General features: G+C 43.7%; 1 protein-coding gene across 2 annotated transcripts; it reads right to left on the minus strand.

Moving 5' to 3' along the window:
- Positions 1-232: 232 nt before the first annotated feature.
- Positions 233-16,617, minus strand: LOC120062511 (E3 ubiquitin-protein ligase synoviolin-like). 2 transcript variants are annotated; one of them, XM_039012540.1, is made up of 16 exons: positions 16,485-16,617; positions 15,427-15,572; positions 15,231-15,323; positions 14,752-14,904; positions 14,536-14,584; positions 13,996-14,099; positions 13,715-13,841; positions 9,382-9,481; positions 9,126-9,191; positions 8,836-8,952; positions 8,451-8,611; positions 1,951-2,091; positions 1,565-1,696; positions 1,184-1,367; positions 991-1,094; positions 233-601 (listed from the first exon to the last, which is right to left on the minus strand). In XM_039012540.1, the coding sequence occupies exons 2-16, from the start codon at positions 15,556-15,558 to the stop codon at positions 417-419; spliced, it is 1,848 nt and encodes a 615-aa protein (XP_038868468.1). In that variant the 5' UTR covers positions 15,559-15,572; positions 16,485-16,617; the 3' UTR covers positions 233-416. The 2 variants fall into 2 exon arrangements, with proteins under 2 accessions (XP_038868468.1, XP_038868467.1); XM_039012539.1 differs by lacking the exon at positions 16,485-16,617 and adding an exon at positions 16,173-16,439.
- Between the last annotated feature and the right edge of the window lie 615 nt (positions 16,618-17,232).

Here is a 17,232-nt window from a genome sequence, read left to right on the forward strand (position 1 = left end):
TGAAGGAGTCCTGTCTCAGGCCAGGTGTGTATTTGAAGGAGTCCGGTCTCAGGCCAGGTGTGTATTTGAAGGAGTCCGGTCTCAGGCCAGGTGTGTATTTGAAGAAGTCCGGTCTGTGTGTTGAATATGACTCCTCAGTATTGGGTAAACAGGGGGGGGGGGGGGGGGGGACAAAACCTGCATATGGATCATAAGATGTCAAGCAGTAGAAAAAGAAAATAATCTTGCTTTTATGTGTTCCAACAACAACAACTTGTTCCTTCCTCCTCTCTCTTGGCTGTCTGAGTTTAAACAACACAAAACACAGAGCCAGGAGGGGGGAAAGGAGAGAAATAAAATACAGCCATAATTATTAATTGGTCATCGAATGTATTGATTGATAAGTCAAGTTCCCAGAATGCACCAGTAGGCATGTTTTAGTGGTCAGGTGGAGGGGGTGTGGTCTCGAGTTTGCGGAGACGACGGCGCCTCAGCTCTGAAGGGTTGGGCTCTCCGTCTTCCCCGACTTCCTCTCCATCCCTCTGGTCTTCACTGTCGCCCAACGTGGTAGAGTCTGGCTGGGAGAAACCTGTGGCCCCATTCACAGCTTCAGGTTCAGCGGCTGGAGAGAAGAGACAAAGGAGAGAAACTAAAGTGAGAAAATGTGTCTACAGTGTAAAAAAAAAGCCTCTTCAAAATCCCACTAACAGCTAGTCCGGATTCCTAACTGAATAATTCTGTTTCACAATATCCGTCAGTCAATAGGAAGACTTACCTGACAGTCATTCTCCTGGGTTTCTGCACTAGTGGAGACTTAGTGCCTTCGCAAAGTATTCAGACCCCTTGACATTTTCCACTTTTTTTAAAATTAGCAACATTTTCTAAAACCTGTTTTCCACTTTGTCATTACTTTGTCATTGTGTGTAGAAAAACACTTTTTTTCTCCATACATTTTAGAATAAGGCTGTAACACAAAATGTGGGGGGGGAAAAAATCAAGAATGCACTGCACCTGTACTGCTCTGAGAGTCTTTCTCCTGGGTTTCTGCACTAGTGGAGGGAGGAGATGATCCACTGGCCTCGCCAGCAGCGCTGCTGGTTTCTGACTGAGGAGGACTGAGGAGCAAAGGAGCAGCGTGATAATCATATGCTAAACAATAAGGGAAATGTTGACCCACATAAAAATGAAAACAAGGCATCATTACGTGAGCGTGGCGACGGTAGTGAGGTATTGGTCGATGTTGAGCATGGCAGCGTCCAGTAGAGTGTGGATGTTGTGGAGACACTGCAGTCTGGCCTCCAGGCCTCTACGGCCCTCCTGCTCCAGCTCCCTCAGCTCAGCCTCTGACATGGTGGACAGGGCCGGGGGAGGAGGGGGCATGGATGACACTGGGACAGAACACACAGCATAACAAGGTTATTCAAGATGCCAGCCTTACAGATTTGTGAACAGCCCTCCTCCCGGCAACTTGGTAAATAAGAACAAATTTGTTGCTTGAAATGTTGAAAATGGTGGCCCATCTACAGTATATCATGATGGAGGCTTCATTTATAAGTGAAGGAGTAAGAATGACTCTAGCTCTTACCAAACGGTGGAGGTGGCATAGTCAGCCATGGAGCTGAGGGGAACGGTGGGGGAGGGAAAGAGGGGAAGGGGAACCCAGGCATAGGGCCTCCTGGAGCAGGAGCAGCACCGACTGTACTGGCCCCAGTGGTGCCTGATTCATACAAAGAGAAATGATGACTTCAATGTTCACAGAATGTTAGGATGGACACTTTAGGGCTGGTCTCCCAGACCCAGAGGAAGTCTAGTCCCGGACCAAAAAGCATGCTCAATTGAGAATCTCTATTGAACGGGCCATTTCGTCATCTAGGTCCGGAGAAACAACCTCTTCAATTGGTTAATAGCTAGCTATTATACTAGAATGTCAAAATGCCAGTCTAAGTACCAGAGAGGAGAAACGACACTCACCAGCTCCCTGAGTCTGAGCTGCCTCTGTGGCCCCTACTGCCTCTGTGGCCCCTGGGGCACCAGCAGGGGGGGCCGCTCCAGGGAAGGGGCCCCAGAAAGGAAACAGCCCTGGGGGGAAGTGGGGCATCATTCCAGGGCCAACTAGAGACAAGAAGGAGACGCATGTCAGTCAGCTGCTTGCTTGGGAGTCAACCCACTTTATATCTAGTAACTTAATGAAACTATTACTGGGTTAGTATCAGATACACAGTAACTTCCTGAAACCATTACTAGGTTAGTATCAGATACCTAGTAACTTCCTGAAACCATTACTAGGTTAGTATCAGATACACAGTAACTTCCTGAACCCATTACTAGGTTAGTATCAGATACCTAGTAACTTCCTGAAACCATTACTAGGTTAGTATCAGATACCTAGTAACTTCCTGAACCCATTACTAGGTTAGTATCAGATACACAGTAACTTCCTGAAACCATTACTAGGTTAGTATCAGATACCTAGTAACTTCCTGAACCCATTACTAGGTTAGTATCAGATACCTAGTAACTTCCTGAAACCATTACTGGGTTAGTATCAGATACCTAGTAACTTCCTGAAACCATTACTGGGTTAGTATCAGATACCTAGTAACTTCCTGAACCCATTACTAGGTTAGTATCAGATACCTAGTAACTTCCTGAAACCATTACTAGGTTAGTATCAGATACACAGTAACTTCCTGAACCCATTACTAGGTTAGTATCAGATACCTAGTAACTTCCTGAACCCATTACTAGGTTAGTATCAGATACCTAGTAACTTCCTGAAACCATTACTGGGTTAGTATCAGATACCTAGTAACTTCCTGAAACCATTACTGGGTTAGTATCAGATACCTAGTAACTTCCTGAACCCATTACTAGGTTAGTATCAGATACCTAGTAACTTCCTGAACCCATTACTAGGTTAGTATCAGATACCTAGTAACTTCCTGAACCCATTACTAGGTTAGTATCAGATACCTAGTAACTTCCTGAAACCATTACTGGGTTAGTATCAGATACCTAGTAACTTCCTGAACCCATTACTAGGTTAACATCAGATACCGTAAAAGCCTTGGTTTCATGCATGTTAACATTAGAAGCCTCCTCCCTAAGTTTGTTCTATTCACTGCCCTAGCACACTCTGCCAACCCGCATGTCCTAGCCGTATCTGAATCCAGGCGTAGGAAGACCTCCCAAAACCCTGAAATTCCATCCCTAACTATAACATTTTCCGACAAGATAAAACTGCCAAAGGGGGCGGAGTTGCAATCTACTGCAGGGATAGCCTGCAGAGGTCTGCCTTACTATCCAGGTCTGTACCCAAACAATTCGAGCTTCTACTTTTAAAAATCCACCTCTCCAGAAACAAGTCTCTTACTGTTGCCGCTTGCTATAGACCACCTTCTGCCACCAGCTATACCCTAGACACCATATGCGAATTGATTGCCCCCCATCTATCTTCAGAGCTCGTGCTGTTGGGACATGCTTAACACCCCGGCCATCCTACAATCTAAACTTGATGCTCTCAATCTCTCACAAATTATCAATGAACCCACCAGGTACAACCCCAAATCCGTAAGCACAGGCACCCTCATAGATATCATCCTGACCAACCTGAACTCCAAATACACCTCTGCTGTCTTCAACCAGGATCTCAGCGATCACTGCCTCATTGCCTGCGTCCGGAATGGGTCCGCGGTCAAACGACCACCCCTCATCACTGTCAAACACTCCCTAAAACACTTCAGCGAGCAGGCCTTTCTAATCGACCTGGCCCGGGTATCCTGGAATGATATTGACCTCATCTCGTCAGTAGAAGATGCCTGGTTATTCTTTAAAAAGTACTTTCCTCACCATCTTAAATAAGCATGCCCCATTCAAGAAATGTAGAACCAGGAACAGATATAGCCCTTGGTTCACTCCAGACATGACTGCCGTTGACCAGAACAAAAACATCTTGTGGCGTACTGCATTAGCATCGAATAGCCCCCGTGATATGCAACTTTTCAGGAAAGTTAGGAACCAATATACACAGGCAGTTAGGAAAGCAAAGGCTAGCTTTTTCAAACAGAAATTTGCGTACTGTAGCACAAACTCCAAAAAGTTCTGGGATACTGTAAAGTCCATGGAGAAGGAGAATAAGAGCACCTCCTCCCAGCGGCCCACTGCACTGAGGCTAGAAAACACTGTCCCCACCGATAAACGCGCGATAATTGAGAACTTCAATAAGCATTTTTCTACGGCTGGCCATGCTTTCCACCTGGCTACCCCTACCCTGGTCAACAGCCCTGCACCCCTCACTGCAACTTGCCCAAGCCTCCCCCATTTCTCCTTCACCCAAATCCAGATAGCTGATGTTCTGAAAGAGCTGCAAAATCTGAACCCCTACAAATGATCAGGGCAGGACAATCTGGACCCTCTCTTCCTAAAATTATCCGCCGAAATTGTTGCAACCCCTATTACTAGCTTGTTCAACCTCTTTTGTATCATCTTAGATACCCAAAGATTGGAAAGCTGCCGCGGTCATCCCCCTCTTCAAAGGGGGAGACACTCTAGACCCAAAATGTTATAGACCAATATCCATCCTGCCCCGCCTTTCTAAAATCTTTGAAAGCCAAGTTAACAAACAGATCACCGACCATTTCGAATCCCACCGTACCTTCTCCACTATGCAATCTGGTTTCCGAGCTGGTCATGGGTGCAACTCAGCCACGCTCAAGGTCCTAAAATATATCATAACCGCCATCGATAAAAGACAGTACTGTGCAGCCGTCTTCATCAACCTGGCCAAGGCTTTCAACTCTGTCAATCACCGCATTCTTATCGGCAGACTCAATAGCCTACGTCTCAGATTGAGTTCAGTGTGTCAAATCGGAGGGCCTGTTGTCCGGACCTATGGCAGTCTCTATGGGGGTGCCACAGGGTTCATTTCTCAGGCCAACTATTTTCTCTATATACATCATTGATGTCACTCTTGCTGCTGGTGATTCTCTGATCCACCTCTACGCAGACACCATTCTGTATACTTCTGGCCCTTCTTTGGACACTGTTAACAAACCTCCAAACGAGCTTCAATGCCAAACACTCCTTCCGTGGCCTCCAATTGCTTTTAAATGCATGCTCTTCAACCGATCGCTGCCTGCACCTACCCACCCGTCCAGCATCACTACTCTGGACGGTTCTGACTTAGAATACGTGGACAACTAGAAATACCTAGGTGTCTGGTTAGACTGTAAACTCTCCTTCCAGACTCACATTTAGCATGTCCAATCCAAAATTAAACTTAGAATCGGCTTCCTATTTCACAGCAAAGCATCCTTCACTCATGCTGCTAAACATACCCTTGTAAAACTGACTATCCTACAGATCCTTGACTTCGGCGATGTCATTTATAAAATAGCCTCCAACACTCTACTCAACAAATTGGATGCAGTCTATCACAGTGCCATCCGTTTTGTCACCAAAGCCCCATATACTACCCACCACTGCGAACTGTATGCTCTCGTTGGCTGGCCCTCGCTTCATATCCGTCGCCAAACCCACTGGCTCCAGGTCATCTATAGTCGTTGCTAGGTAAAGCCCTGCTTTATCTCAGCTCACTGGTCACCATAGCAGCACCCGCCCGCAGCACATGCTCCAGCAGGTATATTTCACTGGTCACCCCCAAAGCCAATTCCTCCTTCGGCCGCCTTTCCTTCCAGTTCTCTGCTGCCAATGACTGGAACGAACTGCAAAAATCACTGATGCTGGAGACTCATATCTCCCTCACTAGCTTTAAGCACCAGCTGCCAGAGCAGCTCACAGATCACTGCACCTGTACATAGCCCATCTGTAAAATGGCCCATCCAACTACCTCATCACCATGTTATTTATTTTGCTCCTTTGCACCCCAGTATCTCTACTTGCACACTCATCTTCTGCACATCACTCCAGTGTTTAATTTGCCATACTGTAATATTTTCGCCACTATGGCCTATTTATTGCCTCACCCCCCTTATCTTACCTCATTTGCACACACTGTATATATACTTTATTGTATTATTGACTGTATGTTTGTTTATTCCATGTGTAACTCTGTGTGGTTGTTTGTGTCGCACTGCTTTGCTTTATCTTGGCCAGTTCGAGTTGTAAATGAGAACTTGTTCTCAACTGGCCTACCTGGTTAAATAAATGTGAAATAAAAAAATAAATACACAGTAACTTTTTGAAACCATTACTAGGTTACTATCAGATACACTACATGGCCAAAAGTATGTGGACATCCCTTCAAATTTGTGGATTCGGCTATTTCAGCCTCACCTGTTGCTGACAGGCGTATAAAGTCAAGCACACAGCCATAGACAAATATTGGCAGTAGAATGGCCTTACTGAAGAGCTCAGCGACTTTCAACGTGGCACCGTCATAGGATGTCAGTATGTCAAATTTCTGCCCTGGTCAACTGTAAGTGCTGTTATCGTGAAGTGGAAACGTCTAGGAGCAACAATGGCTCAGCTGCAAAGTGGTAGGCCACACAAGCTCACAGAACAGGACCGCAGAGTGCTTAAGCACGTAAAAATCATCTGTTCTCGGTTGCAACACTCACTACAGAGTTCCAAACTGTCTCTGGAAGCAACGTCAGCACAAGAACTGTTCGTCTGGAGCTTAATGAAATGGGTTTCCATGGCCGAGCAGCCTCACAAAAGCCTAAGATCACCATGCGCAATGCCAAGCATTGGCTGGAGTGGTGTAAAGCTCGCAACCATTGGACTCTGGAGCAGTGGAAATGCGTTCTCTGGAGTGATTAATCACGCTTCACCATCTAGCAGTCCAACATCAAATATGGGTTTGGCGGATGCCAGGAGAACGCTACCTGCCCCAATGGACAGTGCCAACTAAAGTTTGGTGGAGGAGGAGTAATGGTCTGGGGCTGTTTTTGATGGTTCGGGCTAGGCCCCTTAGTTCCAGTGAAGGGAAATCTTAACGCTACAGCATACAATGACATTCTAGACAATTCTGTGCTTCCAACTTTGTGGCAACAGGCCCTTTCCTGTTTCAGCATGACAACGCCCCCGTGCACAAAGAAGCGAGGTCCATACAGAAATGGTTTGTTGAGATCGATGTGGAAGAATTTGACTGGCCTGCACAGAGCCCTGACCTCAACCCCATCGAAAACCTTTGGGATGAATTGGAACACCGACTGCGATCCAAGCCTAAGCGCCCGACCTCACTAATGCTCTTGTGGCTGAATGGAAGCAAGTCCCCAAAGGAATGTTCCAACATCTAGTGGAAAGCCTTCCCAGCAAAGGGGGGTAACAACTCCATATTAATGACCATGAGCAAAAACAGCCTTCCCAGAAGAGTGGAGGCTGTTATAGCAGCAAAAGGGGGACCAACTCCATAATAATGCCCATGATATTGGAATGAGATGTTTGACAAGCAGGTGTCCACATACTTTTGGACATGTAGTGTATCTAGTAACTTAATGAAACTATTACTAGGTTACTATCAGCTATCTAGAAACGTCATGAAACCATTACTAGGTTCATATCAGATATCTAGTAACTTCCTGAAACGAGGGAAGTTATTTGCCATATAATTCAAGATACTAATTGGCTGAAAGGAGCTGGCATAAAAATATACCGGTTTCATTTGAGGACAAAGGCTGTTGACAGCTGTGCCATACAGGTTGCAAAATAAATGGGAAGAGATTTTCGATGTACCAATTCCATGGCACTTGGTTTATGAACTGGTACAAAAAAACGACACTTGATTCAACACTGAGTTTTCCCCAGTTAAACTATTATATAAAATTCTTATTCTTGCCACTAACAGAATGCTATATATGGGGCAAACAACAATCTCAGCTCTGTAGGTTTTGCTGCCAAGAGACAGAATCAATAGATCATCTATTCTGGTATTGCCCCGATGTAGCTAGTTTCTGGTCACAGGTTCAGGAACAGTTAAAAAATCACAACATGCACTTCAAATTAACCTTCCAAATAGCAGGGTTGGCTGATCTGGAAAACCATAGTCAATAAATAATATAATAATACTCGTAGGAAAGGTTTTCATCTTTAGCTCAATCTGTGGATACTATACGATTAGAACGGTACATTTGATGTAAATGTAAATTTAATGTAAATGATGTAAAACATCACAGCACAATTGAAAAATATATGGCCACATGGAAACCATACGAGGTGGTCTATTGGTGAGACGGGCTGAGAGAGGCTGAGGGGTGGGATTAAAGAGCTGATGTTTGGTAATGTATTATTGTTATGTGACTGCTTTATATAAAAGTATCATGTATGTAAAATGTATATATATATATATATATATATATATATAGCAAAAAAGCTGTCCAATGTTTTGAAGATATTTGTCCCCCGAAGAGGGGTTAATTAAAAAAAAAAAAAAAAAAAAAAGTTTTTAAAAATCTATGAAACTACATTTGACGTTAGACAATGGGTGTGTTGTTCTGTGTGGTGCTACCCACCGTTCCCAGGTGGACCAGGGACAGGGGCGTTGGCAGGTGCTGCTGGGGCAGGAGGCTGGGCAGGCGCTGGGGCGGGAGGCTGGTTGGGGTTAGAGGCCCGGAGGACATCCATACGACATGTAGGACACGTCTGCTGTCTCTGGAACCAGGAACGAAGGCAACTGAGATACAAAATGAAGGGAAAATGTTAGTTAGCTACACTGAGCTGGTGACATAAACAGCAGAAAACCAACAGGACCAGCCAAAACAAATGGGACAAAAATGGTGATGAAATGTATTCATATGACTAGTCAAATATATATAAAAAAATACATGCATCGTATTTGCTACTTTCTGATACGTTTCTGTCTAAAACAGGACTAGTGTAGACGTATCCATAAAATACCTTGCGTGGAAGATATGGTTGCAAGGAAGTTTCTTGGCTCCAGTCACCATTTCTTCACGACAGATGATACACACGTTGTCTGAAGCCAGCAGATCTTCAGGAGTGGCATCTGGGTAACTGCAGATATACACAGAGTTAATAAACCATGGACAAGTCCACCGATGTTTATATATAAAAATAAAAATAAATCTTCCTAAATGATGAATATGGTAAGAGGAATGATTTTTTTTTTTTTAATTGTTGAGACACAAAATAACAAATAAAAAAAGACAGATGCATAGCACACTCACAGTGTATTCATGTTGCGGATGGCTCGCCGCGACATTACAGCATCCGTAACAGCTTTCTTGAACTGCCTAAAAGAATAGAATCCAGAAATTCAAGTGTTCTAATGGTTTACGTCTGCCTCTAATAACAACAAAACGAATAGAGAAGACAATCTGTTGGCCGGGTAACATATGGAGTCTTCAGAGAGCCCTGGCTTCTAGGTCTAAGAATTTAGAATGGTATCTTTATTTTAGGGTTTAGAGCAGCTGTGTTGCTCACCTCATCGCCAGGTACATGGGCCGGATGGCGAATAGGGGGAAGGTGTGCACCTTTATCATGATGGTCATGAACGCCATGTACAGGACGACCTTGATGAAACCTGGGGGGGGGGGGGGGGGAGATTTTAATGTCTTAAACATCCCACTTCAGTGTATGTGTGTGATATACACACACACACACACACAACCATTCAAAAGTCTGGGGTCACTTGGCAAAAACATTTCTCAGCCTATTCCATGCGAGAAATAGCCAAGAAACTGAAGATCTGGTTCAATGCTGTGTCCTACTCCCTTCACAGAACAGCGCAAACTGGCTCTAACCAGAATAGGAGTGGGAGGCCCCGGTGCACAACTGAGCAAGAGGACAAGTACATTAGGGTGTCTAGTTTGAGAAACAGACGCCTCACAAGTCCTCAACTGGCAGCTTCATTAAATAGTACCCACAAAACACCAGTCTTAATGTCAACAGTGAAGAGGCGACTCAGATGCTGGTCTTCTAGGCAGAGTTGCAAAGAAAGCCATATCTCAGACTGTGTTCTTTTCTATTTATTGGCCAGTCTGAGATATGGCTTTTTCTTTGCAACTCTGCCTAGAAGACCAGAATCCCAGAGTCGCCTCTTCACTGTTGACGTTGAGACTAGTAATTTACTGGTACTATTTAATGAAGCTGCCAGTTGAGGACTTGTGAGGCATCTGTTTCTCAAACTAGACACTAATGTAACTGTCCTCTTGCTCAGTTGTGCACCAGGGCCTCCCACTCCTCTTTCTATTCTGGTTAGAAAGAGTTTGTGCTGTTCTGTGAAGGGAGTAGTACACAGCGATCTTCAGTTTCTTGGCAATTTCTCACATGGAATAGCCTTCATTTCTCAGAACAAGAATAGACTGACGAGTTTCAGAATAAAGTTCTTTGTTTCTAGGTCATTTTGAGCATGTAATCGAACCCACAAATGCTGAGGCTCCAGATACTCAACTAGTCTAAAGAAGGCCAGTTTTATTGCTTCTTTAAATCAAAACAACAGTTTCCAGCTGTGCCAACATAATTGCAAAAGCATTTTCTAATGATCAATTAGCCTTTTAAAATGATAAACTTGGATTAGCTAACACAACGTGCCAGTGGAACACAGGAGTGATGGTTGCTGATAATGGGCCTCTACGCCTATGTAGATATTCCATAAATCAGCCGTTTCCAGCTACAATAGTCATTTACAACATTAACAATGTCTACACTTTATTTATGATCAATTTGATGTTATTTTAATGGACAAAAAAAGTGTTTTTCTTTAAAAAAATAAGGACATTTCTAAGTGACCCCAAACTTGGACTAAAATAGCATGTTCAATGAACATGCTTTTCATTCTCAGAAATGTAGCTTAATGTGGATCCAAGAAACTGGACCTTTAAAGTTGTACAGCAAGTGTAGAGTATATTTAGCGATACAGGTATCATACCAGTGTAGAGTATATTTAGCGATACAGGCATCATACCAGTGTAGAGTATATTTACTGATACAGTTTACCCTGATCTCTTTTGACGAACATATCAAGACTGTTTCAAGGACAGCTTTTTTCCATCTACGTAACATTGCAAAAATCAGAAACTTTCTGTCCAACAATGATGCAGAAAAATTAATCCATGCTTTTGTTACTTCTAGGTTAGACTACTGCAATGCTCTACTTTCCAGCTACCCGGATAAAGCACTAAATAAACTTCAGTTAGTGCTAAATACGGCTGCTAGAATCCTGACTAGAACACAAAAATTTGATCATATTACTCCAGTGCTAGCCTCCCTACACTGGCTTCCTGTTAAGGCAAGGGCTGATTTCAAGGTTTTACTGCTAACCTACAAAGCATTACATGGGCTTGCTCCTACCTATCTTTCCGATTTGGTCCTGCCGTACATACCTACACGTACACTACGGTCACAAGACGCAGTCCTCCTAATTGTCCCTAGAATTTCTAAGCAAACAGCTGGAGGCAGGGCTTTCTCCTATAGAGCTCCATTTTTATGGAATGGTCTGCCTACCCATGTGAGAGACACAGACTCGGTCTCAACTTTTAAGTCTTTACTGAAGACTCATCTCTTCAGTGGGTCATATGATTGAGTGTAGTCTGGCCTAGGGGTTTGAAGGTGAACGGAAAGGCTCTGGAGCAACGAACCGCCCTTGCTGTCTCTGCCTGGCCGGTTCCCCTCTCTCCACTGGGATTCTCTGCCTCTAACCCTATTACAGGGGCTGAGTCACTGGCTTACTGGTGCTCTTTCATGCCGTCCCTAGGAGGGGTGCGTCACTTGAGTGGGTTGAGTCACTGACGTGATCTTCCTGTCTGGGTTGGCGCCTCCCTCGGGTTGTGTCGTGGCGGAGATCTTTGTGGGCTATACTCGGCCTTGTCTCAGGATGGTAAGTTGGTGGTTGAAGATATCCCTCTAGTGGTGTGGGGGCTGTGCTTTGGCAAAGTGGGTGGGGTTATATCCTTCCTGTTTGGCCCTGTCTGGGGGTATCATCGGATGGGGCCACAGTGTCTCCTGACCCCTCCTGTCTCAGCCTCCAGTATTTATGCTGCAGTAGTTTATGTGTCGGGGGGCTAGGGTCAGTTTGTTATATCTGGAGTACTTCTCCTGTCTTATCCGGTGTCCTGTGTGAATTTAAGTATGCTCTCTCTAATTCTCTCTCTCTCTCGGAGGACCTGAGCCCTAGGACCATGCCTCAGGACTACCTGGCATGATGACACCTTGCTGTCCCCAGTCCACCTGGCCGTGCTGCTGGTCCAGTTTCAACTGTTCTGCCTGCGGCTATGGAACCCTGACCTGTTCACCAGACCTGCTGTTTTCAACTCTCTAGAGACAGCAGGAGCGGTAGAGATACTCTTAATGATCGTCTATGAAAAGCCAACTGACATTTACTCCTGAGGTGCTGACTTGCTGCACCCTCGACAACTACTGTGATTATTATTATTTGACCATGCTGGTCATTTATGAACATCTTGGCCATGTTCTGTTATAATCTCCACCCGGCACAGCCAGAAGAGGACTGGCCACCCCTCATAGCCTGGTTCCTCTCTAGGTTTCTTCCTAGGTTTTGGCCTTTCTAGGGAGTTTTTCCTAGCCACTGTGCTTCTACATCTGCATTGCTTGCTGTTTGGGGTTTTAGGCTGGGTTTCTGCACATCACTTTGAGATATCAGCTGATGTAAGAAGGGCTATATAAATACATTTGATCATACCAGTGTAGAGTATATTTAGCGATACAGGTATCATACCAGTGTAGAGTATATTTAGCGATACAGATATCATACCAGTGTAGAGTATATTTAGCGATACAGGCATCATACCAGTGTAGAGTATATTTAGCGATACAGGCATCATACCAGTGTAGAGTATATTTAGCGATACAGGCATCATACCAGTGTAGAGTATATTTAGCGATACAGGCATCATACCAGTGTAGAGTATATTTAGCGATACAGGCATCATACCAGTGTAGAGTATATTTAGCGATACAGGTATCATACCAGTGTAGAGTATATTTAGCGATACAGGCATCATACCAGTGTAGAGTATATTTAGTGATACAGGCATCATACCAGTGTAGAGTATATTTAGCGATACAGATATCATACCAGTGTAGAGTATATTTAGCGATACAGGCATCATACCAGTGTAGAGTATATTTAGCGATACAGGCATCATACCAGTGTAGAGTATATTTAGCGATACAGGCATCATACCAGTGTAGAGTATATTTAGCGATACAGGCATCATACCAGTGTAGAGTATATTTAGCGATACAGGCATCATACCAGTGTAGAGTATATTTAGCGATACAGGCATCATACCAGTGTAGAGTATATTTAGCGATACAGGCATCATACCAGTGTAGAGTATATTTAGCGATACAGGCATCATACCAGTGTAGAGTATATTTAGTGATACAGGCATCATACCAGTGTAGAGTATATTTAGCGATACAGATATCATACCAGTGTAGAGTATATTTAGCGATACAGGCATCATACCAGTGTAGAGTATATTTAGCGATACAGGCATCATACCAGTGTAGAGTATATTTAGCGATACAGGCATCATACCAGTGTAGAGTATATTTAGCGATACAGGCATCATACCAGTGTAGAGTATATTTAGCGATACAGGCATCATACCAGTGTAGAGTATATTTAGCGATACAGGCATCATACCAGTGTAGAGTATATTTAGCGATACAGGTATCATACCAGTGTAGAGTATATTTAGCGATACAGGCATCATACCAGTGTAGAGTATATTTAGCGATACAGGCATCATACCAGTGTAGAGTATATTTAGCGATACAGGCATCATACCAGTGAAGAGCTCGGTGTAGAGCATGTAGACTGCTTTGTTATCCCAGGGGTTGTCACTCTGGAGGTCGACAGTGTGGAGGGTGTACTTGATGAAGGTGGTGAGCACCATTGTCATCAGGATGGCATACTAAAACAACAAAAGTTATTATTTTGGTAAGAAGAGACGTGTGCTGAATTATTACCAACTGCTTAGAGTCAAGTCAACAAATATTACTGCATATACCAATAAATCATCACACATGACTGAAATTCAAAAAATGGCAATGTATAGTTTTACAAACCTCAAATCCAAAGACCAGCTGGACAGAGGCCCCTCGTGTGATGATACTGTGACAGGCATGGTTGACAAACAGGAAGTCCAGGACTCCCAGCAACACCATCAGAGCTAGGTGAGAGATGCAATGATTTAGATAAAAAGACAGTCAGTGGGTTTCTGTCCATTCCTACCAGTCATTTTGACTAAACACACTAGTATAGGCCTTGAGGTTCTTGCCAAGATATGCCAGTTCTGTTATCAAGCTACAAGGTCGATGTTTCAGTTTAAATGGTGTGCATCCAGGACCAGGTGCAGCAGTCTGATATATTTGCATATTAATTTAAGAAACACACTTGGCCCTAAAAACACCAGTTTCACATATCTGTGACTAAATCAGTAACACGCCAATAAGTAGTAACAATTACGCTACTGATATACACTGTAGGGTCTATTAAAAGATAGCATAACACATACTGTACTGTAAACCACTGAAGGGCCCATTACAAGATATTGTAAATTACTGAGTGGGCCTTTAACACCTTGAAGAGATATAACCCATACTCACAGAGCACCCTGAAGTGGAAGATCCAGGATATATTAGGACTTCTCTCCATCTGAGTGAGAAGGTGGGAAAATACCATCAGAACAGACAAGACACATGCTTTCCTTTCACATTCCTTGCCACTTCACGGATGGTAAACATGTTTAGGGTAGAGTAAACTCAATGTCTTAAACTATGAAATATCTATACAAATGTGTTTAACATGTAACAGCCTCTCACAAAGTCCACCCTGTCCTCAGCCAGCCAGTGGAAGCATTTGATGAAGAGCAGCAGGGTGAAGAGGCCTACGAAGCGGGGAGAGAAGTCGTCTCTGAACACGGTAAAGGCCAGACACGTCTCTGTGACGGCATACCAGGATCGCTCTATCAGATGCTGAACAGAGAGGAAGGTGAATATTAGTGATAACCTTTTAAACACTATCATACTGACCCAACCTGTACTGGCTTTGACATTTTATTTTCATGTTTTTCCTTTCTGGCATGAGTCTAGTAAATATGGTGAATGTGTGACCAAGACAACACAGCTTGGGTCAGCTCAGCTGTGTGTAGAGGGTATAATGGTTGCAACAGTCGTAAGCATTAACAGCATTACATTACATAGAAGTCCAGTAGTAGTTCATTGAGCAATACAGATATAGTACCCTAGCAAACCAAACAGGAGGTAAACAAATACTGAAATAATATATCATTGGTCCATACCTCCATTTCTGCAGCTCTCAGCTGTCCGAAGAAGACTTTACGCATGAACTTTCCCAACAAGAACACCAACACAAACGCCTGGATGTACAACACCTGACACAAAGAGGAGAGGGGAGGGAAAGCCCCGTTACAGACCATACATCTGACAAACATATCAAACAAATAGGAGAATGTAGAGAATTAGTGTGTTACTCACTGCCATACTGGGGCTACTCTTGGTGAGGTAGACCACAGTGGGGTAGAACTGGTGTTTGAGCAAGTAGGCATGGGCAATCACTGCGCCAGTCAGAGCCAGACTGGTGGCAGTCACCAGGGCTGCACGCACCATTGTGCGGGCAATATCTACAGCGGTGTGACAGGAAGACAGGGCAACACCGTCAGGCAATCAGAACTTAGAACAGGTTAGGACCTTGTCATTTCATAATCCTGGTCGTTGGACAATCCAATTTGGAAATTGTCTAATTGTTTCCTTACAACTCGCTAACAGCCAGTGAATATATGCATGCATGTTGACAGCTGCCTAGGGGCAAGTGTAAACAGAGAGCAAAGATTGAACTAGATTGACACTTGACAACAAAAATACATATTCACTCAATTTGATTTAGTCTTAATTTCGCTCAAACTAAACCTGCATTGTTGAAATGCCAAGTTGTGTCTATCAAGCTGGGTAGACGTATCGGTTGGCAAGTAAATAAGACAGGCTAGTTTGACATACTAGCACACTATTCAACTCAGTCACATAAAAGCTAATACTTAACGTTAGCTAGTTAAGAATGCAAGATTATAGTTGAAGGGTTGTGTAAACTAATCTGGACTGGTAGGGGCTGTTCTTTCTCTGCATACCCAGCTAGTTTAGCTAACTACCTAGCTGTACTACTGTCACTGTAGTGCGAAACTAATTTGGACAACTAGCTAGCTACCTAGCTAACGTTAGCTACTCACGGATTCGATGACGTTTTCGCCACGGAATGCACTTGCTGAGCTTGTTCCAAACGCCTTGATTGGGGCGTTCACTAGGATTACAAAATGTCGGCTCCCTCAACTATATCACGACCAATTACGTTCCCATTCTTCAAGCATTTCGCTGTCTAGTTTACTAACATTTATACCCCAGTCCCAAAGACGCCTGAGTCTCTCGGATACGTGTTTATCTTTGGCTTGCTCCTCCAAGTAGCCACCTCACTTCCGGGGAATTCCAAACTAGGTAACTAACCAGCAATTCAAAGGGATATGAGTTCGATGGAAACCGAGTACCTTAGCTGTGGCGCAACGAAGAAAATCTGTTGAATAGCAAGTTAACTGGCGTAGTATTCCAATATAAATTGTGATACTCAAACTGAAGAATTTATGTCAGTGTTGTAGCTAATAGCTCGCTAACTAACGGTCCTCAATGGGAGTGCATGGGTTTTCACACCGGCATACCCCGGTGGCGTTTTGGCATTGGATTTGTACCCTGGTGACCGTTTATAGACCATCTTTTAGTAGACATGCGGTAAAAAAAAAAAACACGAACCAATAGATGAACAAGCATACATATTTTACCTATGGGGATCTGGCAAGTTGACTTCCTACCACCAATCAAATTATAGGTTTTAATAACCGTAATGATTGTAGTGGCGCAACCCTGCAATTTCAGCATCAAAAGTACACACCAATGCATGCTTTTTTTTCTTTTCATAGAAGTTGTCCTAACAGGCAAGCAGGGACAAAACCAGTCAAAAATAACAGCTAAATAAAATGTAATTGTTGCCCATTACAAGTTTACTTTGTGCTAATGAAGTTGATCATATCAGCATGGCAGAAACTGTACCCTACACACCAAAACATACCTAGCCTCCACAGGATCCCCCCAAAAAATAAAGAGGGCACAAAATGGTTCATTAATAGAATCACTTGAACAAATATGTACAGAGAATCGACAAGCATCGTTGACACTGAGAACTTTCAAAAATAAAGTTATCTGATGAGAAGTGTGATGTTCCTAGCTTGTCACCTGTTCAAA

The sequence above is a fragment of the Salvelinus namaycush genome, chromosome 17, assembly GCF_016432855.1.
Source record: "Salvelinus namaycush isolate Seneca chromosome 17, SaNama_1.0, whole genome shotgun sequence".
NCBI lineage: Eukaryota > Metazoa > Chordata > Actinopteri > Salmoniformes > Salmonidae > Salvelinus > Salvelinus namaycush.

Excerpts from the sequence above, each read along its gene's own strand:
- LOC120062511 (XM_039012540.1), bottom strand. The coding sequence starts at position 15,558 with ATGGTGCGTGCAGCCCTGGTGACTGCCACCAGTCTGGCTCTGACTGGC. Across the intron at positions 2,092-8,450 it reads CCCTGGTCCACCTGGGAACG|TTGGCCCTGGAATGATGCCC; the intron begins GTGGGTAGCACC and ends TCTTGTCTCTAG. Across the intron at positions 602-990 it reads AGACTCTCAGAGCAGTACAG|CCGCTGAACCTGAAGCTGTG; the intron begins GTGCAGTGCATT and ends TCTTCTCTCCAG.